An 11436-nucleotide genomic window follows, 5' to 3' on the forward strand; every position below is an offset into this window, starting at 1 on the left:
AGAGACCAGCCACCAGGAGGGGCCCTTCACCACCAGTGGAGAAGGCACTGAGATGCCATCTCTCTCTACTTCCCCTCCCTTTTCTCCTTCTGGCCCACTCCACTCCTCAACTATACCCATGCATGTGTGTGTCTGCTCTCTCACCTTTTAAATACACTCTAACACTTTATGCATCTTATATGTGCCTGTGCTTAGAATGCTACTCTAAGTAGAAGGCAAGGACCTGAAATAATTAAACCTCATCTCCCTCACTTCAGTTTGAGGAAGGGGATCTGCCTTCAAGGAATTGTAACTACTTGAGTAGGAATCTGAAATCTCAACACCTGCATGAAACAGGAACCCTAGGTCAAAAAATTAAGACTTGTATCCATCAGTTGATACTCTTCCCAGGCTTGCCTGAAGCAAACAAAACTGATCAGGATGTGGGGCCAGTACTATGGCACAGTGAGTTAAAGCCCTGGCCTGCCATGCCAGCATCCCATATAGGTACCAGTTCAGGTCCTGGCTGCTCCACTTCTGATTCAGCTTCCTGCTAGGGAGATGGCCCAAGTATATGGGCCCCTGCACTCATGTGGGAGACCCAAAAGAAGCTCCTGGCTCCTGGCTTCAGATCAGCTCAACTCCAGCTGTTGCGGCAATTTGGGGAGTGAACCAGCAGATGGAAGACCTTTCTCTACATCTCTGTCTCTTTCTGTAACTCTTTCAAATAAAGAAATAAATCTTAAAAAGAAAACTGATCAAGATGGGTCCCAGAGCATTTTCCTCTCTATGTAGGGGTGATGGCTGAAGGAACTAACAATGAATGCACTCTCTGGGGGAGTGTTGAAGTAGGAAAGGGGCTAAGATCAGAGTCTGGGAAAGCATCCACATTTTGAGTTCCAGATAAAAATGATCTAGTATGGTTTTAGCGTTGTGGCATAACCGGTTAAAATGGTGCCAGTTTGAGTCCTGGCTGCTCCACTTCCAGTCTAGCTCCCTGATAATGTGCCTGGGAAAGCATCCAAAAATGGCCCAAGTGCTTGGACCCTGTATCCACGTGAGAGACCTGGATGAAGCTCCTGGCTTCTGGCTCCAGCCTGTCCCAGCCCCAGCCATTGTGGCCATTTGGGGAGTAAACCGGTGGATGGAAGCTCTCTCTCTCTCCCTTTCTAATTCTGCTTTTCAAATAAATAAAATACATCTTCAACAACAACAAAATACCAAATAGGGAAAATGAAGCTCTGACAATCCCCAATTCTGTTTCGGTCCAGATTTGGGTTGATTTTCTGATTGACTTTAACTCCCTCCATGGCCTGGTATTCTCTTCCTTTAAAATCCCTAAAACTGGAGCAGTGTTCCTTGGGAAGCAGGAGGCACGTCTCAAGTCAGGAGTTCTAGAAGCTGGCTGGGCTCCTGGTGGCGGGATAATTATGAAGTCACTTCCTGGCCCCCCTCTCCTCAGCAGTGATACTGGGCCTAGACGTGTGTGAGGACAAGTAGGAGGCACAGCTGGGCTGCCAGCGCTTGATGGAATGCTGCTGGACGGGCTGCAGTGGGGTGGTCAGAGCCCAGCTTGGCTGCACTCTCCCCCCGTTCAGCTTGTGTTGTTTGGGAGCAGTGGCTTGATGTCCTTCCTTACCCTAATCTGCATGGAAAGTGAAGTCAAGTGGTCCATTCCCAGACGTGCAAGGTATATGCTGAGGGTCCCCGTTGTCTCACTGGTACTCAATCAACCATTTGAGCTTCTTTGCAGAGTTAAACACTGTCCTCTGCCGGCTTCTCTTCTAAAATGTTAATTCCCCTGAAGACATAACAACAAATCCTTTACCACAAATTGGTACTCAGCCACCAGAAAGCACTTAACCTCCTGCATCGAGAAAACAATGGAATTCTCTGACTTGATAATTTTGCCTCTGATAGTTAGACTTGGGGTCAGGGTGCATGGAGTGAACATATCCTAGAGGGAAGGAATGAAGAAGCCAAGAGGCTCACAAGTTGGGGTGATTACTAGGTTCCTCTTAATTCAAGAACAGCTTGGCTTAGAAGTGAGGAGGATAAAGCTCCCAGACACTGGCCTTCTCCCTTCCTTAGCATGGAGGAGTCGATGGAAGAGGAGGGCAGCTGTACACAATACAATTTTTTTGCTCCAAGGTCTGTCCAAAGTGTAGAAGCTTTGGGCAGGAAGTTCAGAGGGCAAAAGGGGAACCCACCTTCCCCAACACAGGGCCATGCTTTCCTTACCACTCCAGAGTTCCTCCTCCCCCAAACTATGAAGTGTTTGCCTGAAGGAAAATGTGGGAAAGGGGGCTGTGGCAGGTGCATGACTGGATGGTAAGTGGGCTGCCACCTCCTGGAGAACTTTGGTGGGAAGAGCAGCTAAGGGAACGGTGAGCCTCTGGCAAGGCCTGCTCCTCACTAGACCCAGGCAGGGTCTGGCTGAGGGCTGAGACCCTTTTGGCATTGACAGCAAGACTCTTGGAACAGATGCATAGGCACAGGCTGGAGCCTTTATGACACACTACACACTATGGGTATTCACAAATTTTAGCACTGGAAACACTGCAGCCTTCTGCTGCTGTTGCTACTGCCTGGGGCTCCCCCTAGTTGCCGAAGCCTTTCCAAACAGCAGAGCAGGACTAAACTCGAGTGCCTCCATTCTGTGAGTGGGAAACAAGCACAGGTTTTGGAGTCCAGACAGGTCTGTTTGACCTTATCTGTTCCCAGCTGGGTTACCTAGCAAGTTACCTTCACTATTTCATTTCTGAAGTGGGGTTTTTGTCTGCTTCTGTGAGGGTTGAGGATAATAGATGCACAATGCCTGACACCTACACGATTTCCACTTTTAAGTTCCAGAAACACCGCTAGCCCTTAGGTTGGCTGTGATTATATTTATTCATTAATTCAATCCATACTTATTGAACGCATCCTGTGTGCCGCGGTGTTTGGTAGGTGTGCCTCGCAGTGGGTATCTAATATGTTCAGGGCCCGTACCCCGCGAGCACGGCTTCTTTTATCTTCTGGCACACACTGTCCTGGGGGAGGTGCCAGGAGCTTGTATCACAGATGCAGTAAGCTTTTAGCACAATAATTTTAATTGCAAAAATAAACAGTTTTGTCAACTGCTTAAGTAGCGTCTGCTTTACAAAAAATTAACAACAGAAAGGAAGACAACCCCAAAGCAAAACGTTACAACCAAAGGCTGCTGAAAATGACATTTCTGTACAAAGTCCCGCGCGAGACCAGCTCGGCGCTGCCCCAGCCTGACCCTGGGGAGAGGGGGGTGTAGAGGAGGGCGTAGGGCGTGCGCCAGTTACAAAAGACTGCCTCGAGTCCCAAGGAAGTGCCTATTCAGTGGGTGGCCTCAAGGGACTTCCCCCAGAGCGCGGCTGACTAGGGACACAGCGCCCGGACATCGGGAGCTATCCACAGAGCTGGTGCTGAACTGGGCGTGTGCTGCGGACGCTTCGTGGGAACTGGAAGCGGGATTGGAGGCCGGCCCTGGGGCTTGCGAAGACGACGTGGAAGAAGAGCGGAGAGGGGGGCCTGGCCGGATCTCGTAGTGCGCGCCAAGCGGCGGCGGCGCCTCGCCCTACAAACCGATCGCCTGGTCACAGGCCGGCGAAGGAGAGGCCCAGCGGGTAAAAGCCGAGGCCCTTGAGCCGCTCCTCAGCGCGCGCCTTCTGCTTGAGGTGCACCTTGCTGTGCCGCTTCTTTTCGTCGCTGCGCGCGAAGCGGCGGCCGCACACGTCGCAGGCAAAGGGCTTCTCGCCCGTGTGGGTGCGCACGTGCGTGGTGAGGTGGTCGCTGCGGCTGAAGTTGCGGAGGCAGATGCGGCACTGGAAGGGCTTGTGGCCGGTGTGGATGCGCAGGTGGCGGTTGAGCTCGTCGGAGCGCGCAAAGCTGCGCACACAGCTCTCCACCGGGCAAGCGAAGGCCTTGGCGTGCGGCCGCGGGCAGAAGCAACGCGCGCTGCACTTGCCGCCCCGGCGCCCTTTGCGCCGCGCCTTGGTCGGGGGGAAAGGGGCGGGTGGCGGCGGCACGGGTGGCGCGGCCACACCACTGCTCGCAGGGATGTCGGCCACCAGAGGTTTTGGGAAGTCTGCCGTGGCGGCGCTGCGAAGGCCCAGCGGGGAAAGCTGAGGCGGCGTACCGGTCAAGAACTCTCCACCGTCGCCGCCACTCCCTCCCTCCCCACTAGGAGGGGAGAGGAGCCCCGGGAGGCCCTCGGCTCCTTCCCCTATGTCACCCGGGGCCAACGGGAAAGTGTCGTAGGCCCCGGTGGGGTAGAGTCTGTTGGCTGGGCCGGCTGGCAGCTCCGCGGGGCAGCTGATGGACAGCAGGTCCTCAATTTTGGTCCCTACTGAGGGGAAACGAGCTTCGGGGACGGCCTGGTAGCCTCCCTGTGACCCACAGTTCCCCGGGGCCCCACCAGAAAGCAGCTCCCAGGGAGCGTAGGGACCCTTGAAGGCAGAGACTGCGTCCAGCGCTGGAGAGGCTGGAGGCGCCCTGAGGCCCGGCTTGACGTCGGGCGGGGAGAGCTGAGGCTCATACAGGCACTGCGAGGGGGCGCCCGCGGAAGGCGAAGCCTCCCAGAACGCCTCTGAGAAGGCGGCCGCGCCCAGATCCGGGGAGTAAAGGTCCGGAGGACCCGACAGCAAGGCGTCCGGCCCCGCGGGGAAGGGGGCATCCACGGGGGCCCGGGATGCTGCCGCCTCGGGGCTGGGGAAAGGTGCCAGGCCTAAGATGCCCGACATGAGGTTGAAGAGTGCCTCTGGATCGTGCGGGTGTTCGGGTACCGCCTGAATGAAGAAGCTACCACTGAGGCTGAGGCCAGGAGGGGGCGTGGGCGCAGGGCCCTCCAGGAAGCAGGAGTCGGCTAAGTCCCCCCCGGCGCCGCAGCTGCTCAAGGCCCAGCTCAGGAAGTCTCCTGCTGGGGAGGGAGCAGGAATCAGCTCTGGCTGTTCCAAACAGCGAGCCCCAGGAATCCGCAACCCCTACCCACGAAGCCCTTGGTGTGCACGGACACATGCAAAGTGCCTTTTGAACATTCTGATCCAGCAGGGGCCGGCATACTTCCCAAGACGCACACACAAACATGCACACGCAAAACACACGTGCACAGGCAAAAGGAAGCCCTGCTGCACGCACGGGTTCCGGTGGGGGTGGGATTGGGAGTGCGCAACCCCCAGGACCCCGCGCCTCCCATGGCTCGAATCCCCACAGCTCCAGCGTCCCAGTCCCGGCCGTTCCCAGGCTTCGTGCGCCCCCGCGCCGCGCCGCCGTCTGAGCACCTCTCCCCGCGCTCCTTACCTCCAGGGTAGCCCGGGGCCGCGGGAGCGTCCCTGGCTGGCAGCCGGGAGAGTTCCGCGCTGGGTTCGGCACAACAGCCTTCGGTGGACTTGAGGAGCGCGTCGGGGCCGGAAAACTCGCTAAGGTGGAGCATGGCGCGGCGGCGGCTGCGGGGCGCCCGAGGCCTCGCCCGCTGGGCTTGGGGGCGCGCGGGTGGCGAGGAGGCCGGCGGTCGGGGCGCCCCGCGGCGCGCACAGCCAGGCGCCCGGGCTTCTGGCTCTGGGCGCTCACCTCCGGGAAAGGGGTCAGGGAGCGGCGGCGCCCTCGCTCGCCGGCACCTGCCTCGGGCGGTGGCTCCTCGCCTCTCCAAAGCGCAGCCGGGCTCCCCCAACTCACAGCCCCCCCACTTATATAGCTGCGGCGGCGCTGGCTCCGGGCTTCCGACTCCCCGGGCCACTGCCATTTCGGGAGGCCCCGGCCCTGCCGCCGTGACGTAAATGCCCAAACATGGACACAGGATGTGTGCCGGGGACTCCCGAAAAGGAAAGCTCAGGCTGTGACGTCGCCGTCGCCGCCGCCGGCGGGCCCGCGCCGTTGCGTGCGCGCGCGCTCCCCAAGCGTGGCGGCCCGTGCGCGCCTACCCAGGGGTGCGCCCAGCTGGGGCTCGGTGCGTTTGGGGCCTGGCGTCCAGTCCGTGAGCTTCCCGCCTAGAAGGGTGGCGAGGTTGGATCTCGCGGCCTTTAGAATTATGCAATTTGGGTGCGAAGCTTTGCCACTTAATAGTTTATCATTTAATCCCCGCTGACCTGGCTCACCTGTGAATTTGTTGTGGCAAACGACTGAGTTGAGGCAGGCACATTGAGTAAACCACAGAGGTTATCGTCTTCATTCTTCCTGATTGACTTATGTGTTTTTCCATTTTCTGAATAGGTTTTCTTCTTTGAGTTTGTGCCATGAAAAATAAGTTATTTAAATGAATGGTGGCAACACAGTACTTGTTAATAGTGGGGGCGAGGAGTCAGTAGGACCAAAAGGTGTACTCTAAATGAAAAAGTAAAAACTCCTCTCCCCTCCCCTCCTCACTCCTACCTTCAGAGGTGACTACAATTAATTTTCTGTGTATTCTTTCAGAAAATTTGTGTGTGTGTGTGTGCGCGCGCAAGCATAATGTTCTTCAGTGTGTATTTTTTTTAGAACAGCGGCGTCTGAAGAAAGAAAGCTGGTCGTTCTTTTTTAACAGTGTGAAATACTCCATTGTAAGGGAGGACCACAAGTTAGCCAGTTTGTTCCCTGTGCTTGAGAATATAGGTAATTTTGAACCGTTTGCTTTTACTAACATTGTCAGACCCAACGTTTTTGACTGTGTAAATGTGCATATATTTGCAGAATAACTTCCAGAGTTAATTTTGGGTCATAGGATATGGACTTTTAAAAATTTTTATTTATTTGAAAGAGTTAGAAGAGGAGGGAGAGAGAAGCAGAGGAAACTTCCATCTGCTGCTTCACTCCCCAAATGGCTGGGGCAGGCTGAAGCCAGGAGCCTGGAATTCATTAGGACTCCATCTGGGTCTCCCGCATGGGTAGTAGGGGCCCAAGCACTTGGCCAGTTCTCCCCTGTTTTACCAGGTGCATTAACAGGGATTTGTACTGTAAGTGGAGCAGCTGGAACTCAACACAGCGCCCCATGGGATGGCGGTGTTGCAGGGGCAGCTTAACCTGCTGTGCCACAGTGCCAGCCCAGGATATAGAAAAGTTTTAGGGACAAGTGGCAAATTGTCCTCCAGAGAAGTCTGGCCAGATCCTGCTCCACCCCCCACCCCCACCCCCAGGGCATGAGATGCTTTTCTGTACACTGTTTTTCTGCCTTCATGTGAATGACTTGTGCTGTGAGGATATTGTTCCTGGCAACATTCAGGGCACCCACAGGAATATTTCCCTGGGATCAGTACCCAGAATAATTGGGCTGCTTCTAGGACAGAAAAATCCCCTAGCCTTAGGGAGACCTTGATCTTGCTGCAGAAAAAATCAGCTGCTCTCCCGCCAGCATCTGTCTTCTGCTATAGTTTCCCTCTGCCTCGTTTTCTCTCTTTTAAAAATTGTCATTTATTTTTTTAAAAGGATTAATCCAAAATTGCTTCTTTTTTTAAAAAAAATTTATTTATTTTTAAATTTTGTTTGAAAGGTAGAGCAAGAGAGAGCTCTTCCAACTGTTGCCTCTTACTTCCTTTCTGGAGCTAAATTAGGGACTAAATAAGTACATGGAATAGTATGTTTTTCTTTTTAAGTATCCATTCCCAGGACTCTGGATGCTGGAAGGTGAGGAGGGCAGGTCTCCTTTCCCCCTGCTTTATTTATTTATTTTTTTAAAAGATGTTATTTACTTATTTGGGATAGAGTTACAGAGAGAGTGAGAGAGACAGAGACAGAGAAAGGTCTTCCACCCACTGGTTCACTCTCCAAATAGCTGCAACGGCTGGAGCGGGCTGATCAGGAGCCAGCAGTGTCTTCCAGGTCTCTCATGCAGGTACAGGGGCCCAAGCACTTGAGCCATCTTCTACTGCTTTCCCAGACCATTAGTAGAGAGCTATATTGGAAGTAGAGCAGCCAGGACTCAAACCAGTACCCATATGGGATGCCAGCGCCACAGGCAGAGGCTTAGCCTACTATACCACAGCGCCGCCCTCCCCTTCTTTATTTGAAATAGAAACAAAACTCTTAGGGGCGGGGTTACAGTGTGACTGGCAGTTTACCTCCAAGCCTCCCTTCCCCCCATCCTTTCCTTTCCAAAGTAGAGTTCCCAAGAATGCTCCTAGCCTATCACGGTTGGAGTCCTTCCCCCTGTATCCATTGTCCAAACATCTATTCATTCAGTTTGTGTGTTCATTCACTATGCACTATTCATTCCTTAAATTCCTGTTATGGGATGCAAGGTAGATGTTGGGTTTTCTTCTTCTGGACCCTGAGGCCCATTCCCATTCCTGACTGCCCCCACTCCACAGTGACCCTCGAGTGAGTTCACAGAGTATGTCCCGTCACACATCGCCTGCAAAACGTATGCTGACACACCTGGAGGCATCCTCTCCTCGAGTCCTCGGATGAGACCAAGGTTTTCACAAAGCCAGTACACTTGCAGTGCGTCCTAACGATTGACCACAGATGTGGTTCTGTGTTTGTAGCATGTATGTGTGCTTGGAGGTGATGTGGAAGTCCAGCTCTTGTCTGTAAGGAGTGGACACACAGAGCACTGTTTCCCTTGTATTTCAGACTCAGGGTTTGATTCTACACTTGATCTTAGCCAAAAGGCCGAGGAGCGATTCAGGGTTTGATTCTAATCCAAATACATTAAGGCCAGGTGAACCCACACTAGACACACAGGGCACACATGCTTCAGGTCCACGCTGACATCTTGCTGCCTGGAAGGGAGGGAGAGGAGTTGGGCTGGGCCGGCGTCCAGGACTCCCCAGGTCACTCCGTCGGGCCAGATTGGCCAGCCCCAGGTTGCCCAGCCCTTCTGCTGTTCTTCCCTCTGCCACAGCGTTCCTCCTCCTTCTTAGTCACAGATAATTCCCCTAGTCCTTTGGTGTGTTGCCAGCCCATAGCTACTCTCTGCCAAGGTCCACTTGGGCTAGGTCTGTGTTAGGACAAGGGCCCAATTCACCCTAGCTTCCTGTTGTTAGAGGCGTGCTGGGGTAAGGCTAGGGTGGGAGTTGGGAGTGATACTGAGAGGAATTAGGAGGGGAGGCTTGTGCTATGGGCAGGTGCTGATTCGTACCTCCATCTCTGTGCTGTTCCCTTCTGGTGGACGCACAGACGCACACATGCAGGATCATGACATCTGGAGGGAAATTTGCATTTTCGTTTGGTTCCTTGAGGAAGGGGGAAGAATATATGAATGGTAGCTGAGCTACCATTTTGTAGACTTCCTGGATCAGCTCTTCTGATCCCCTCAAAGTTCAACAGTTTAAAGAGAGATTATGGACCCAGATAGAATAAAGATCTCTGGAGGGGGATGGAAGAGAGAGAAGCTTAGATGTATGTGTCTCATTCCAATCAGACTTCAAATATAAAACCATAAACGTACAGAATGGATAAAAGGGAAATCTCATACACTGAGCACTTTTGAAACATCACGTGATTGAATTGTCCCCAGAAGTTCTAGGGAGTAAGGAATTAAGGACCATCTCAGAAAAGCTAAAGGACTTGCCCAAGGCCACATGTCTGTTACGAGGTGGGGCCCAGGGTGGAGCTCAAGCTAGCCTACTCCATGAGATAGTTTAGGAAAAGATCATTCATTTACCAAAGGATTCATTCCAAGATGTCTTTTCCTCCAGCTCTCCAAACAGGATGCTGAATGCAAATCCTGGCTGCTGTCCAGCCCTGCAAGATATCCCTGGAGTAAGTGCCTTGAGAAGGTCACACAAGACGTGTGCTGAGGAGGAGTGCATGTGAGGCCCTTAGGAGCTGTTGTGGAAGTTGTTGGTGTGTGTGTGTGTGTGTGTATGGCCTTGGGAGGAGTGAGAGGGAATTTCCTATTTCCAGGGGGAAAAGGAGAGTTTACTTTCTAGACAAGCAGTGAACAAACCCTTGCTGAAAGAATGAATGAATGAACGAATTCATTCATCAAATGTTCATTGAGCACAGCCCTGTGCCAGGTGCTGCACCAGCCCGTTAGATGCTGATGCTGCAGTGCATGGAGCCCCAGGTGTGGGGAGCGAGGTGGGGAGGGGAGGTGGAGGGAGGGAGACAGCTTTCCCTCTCCCTTCTGGGAAGGGCCCAGCCCCTGCCATAGTTCTGGTAGGGCTCCTGCTCCCCACCTCACTTCCCACCTTGATCTCTCTGCTCTAAATATCATTGTGTTCAAATAATGGTGTATATATTTTAAAAAGACTCTTAAGAAGACAGCTGCCTGGGAGTATTAATCATGAAGAGACCAGCGCTCTGTCTCCATGGCGACTCCTGACAGCAAGCTGAAGAGCAATTCCACTTCCCACTTCCTGGGGCCATGGAGACGCAGGGACCCCGCTTCTCTCATTCCTCTTGTCTCTTGCCTTCCCGCTCTCTCTCCTTTCTTCTTTTCTCCTGCCTGTCCCATCTTTCTGGTTCACACCCTCTCTTTTTCTCTTCCTAGCAGATTTACTTAAAAGCAAGTGTAGAGGCAGGGTGGGACCGTGACTCTGTCAAGGAACAGCGCCAATGAGCTGCAGCAGATATGAAATTAGCCTCCCATTGCAGCCACCGCAGTGCCCAACTCCCCTCCCAGGACCGCTGCATGGCCCCCAAGCTTCAGAGACCATGAGAGCGGAAGGAGTCCAATCTCTGCTCCTAAGGCAAGGTTCCCAAGGTTCAGGGTCCTTCTGTGTCCCCTCCCAATTCTCTCCCCATGGCCAGTCATTGATTTTACAACAAACAAACAAACAAACCAAACCAAAACAAAAAACAGCATGGAGATTTCTTTCTTTGCTTAAGATTTTATTTCCTTGAAAGCAAAGTTTCAGAGAGAGGAAGAGACAGAGCGAGGTCTTCCATCCGCTGGTTCACTTCACAAATGGCCACAATGGCTGGGGCTGGGCCAGACAGATATCAGGAGACAGGAGCTTCATCCAGGTCTTCCACATGGTGACAGGGGCCTAAGCACTTGAGCCATCTTTTGCCGTTTTCCCAGGTGTATTAGCAGGAAGCTGGATCAGAAGTGGAGCAGCTGGGACTGAACTGGCGCCTGTGTGGGGTGCTGGTGCTGCAGGCGATGGCTTTACCCACTGTGCCACAGTGCCGACTCTATGAGTTACATAATTTGTAACTCAGTAGTTCCTTATTTTTCTCTATTATAAAGAATCTGGCTGTATAGATAGACAGCCTTTTATATGTACTTAGTGCCTGAAATGGGTAATAATATTATAGTATTCTTGCTAACACTTGTATGCCACCTGTTATGGGCACTATTTGCCAAGTAATGAGAGCTTTATGCATATTAATCATTTGATCCTCATAACAACCTGATGAGTACTGTCCATTTGGTGTTGCTATAATAAAATATATGAGGCTGGGCAGTTTATAGAGAAAAAAATATTTAATCCACCATTTTAGAGGCTGAAAGCCCAAGAAGAGATGGCTCCAAGTCTCAGATCAGATTGACCTCTAGTGAAGGCCTTCTGGCCACACCACAACATG

At 52.8% G+C, this 11436-nt stretch overlaps 1 protein-coding gene across 1 annotated transcript; it reads right to left on the reverse strand.

Annotated features, from left to right (window-relative positions):
• Positions 1-3587: 3587 nt before the first annotated feature.
• On the reverse strand, positions 3588-5731 carry EGR4 (early growth response 4). Its single transcript, XM_062208712.1, is given in 4 exon segments — positions 3588-4906; positions 5290-5472; positions 5475-5607; positions 5609-5731. Coding segments are annotated over 4 exon segments (1758 nt in total).
• Between the last annotated feature and the right edge of the window lie 5705 nt (positions 5732-11436).

The sequence above is a fragment of the Lepus europaeus genome, chromosome 13 (genome assembly GCF_033115175.1).
Source record: "Lepus europaeus isolate LE1 chromosome 13, mLepTim1.pri, whole genome shotgun sequence".
Classification (NCBI taxonomy): Eukaryota; Metazoa; Chordata; class Mammalia; order Lagomorpha; family Leporidae; genus Lepus; species Lepus europaeus.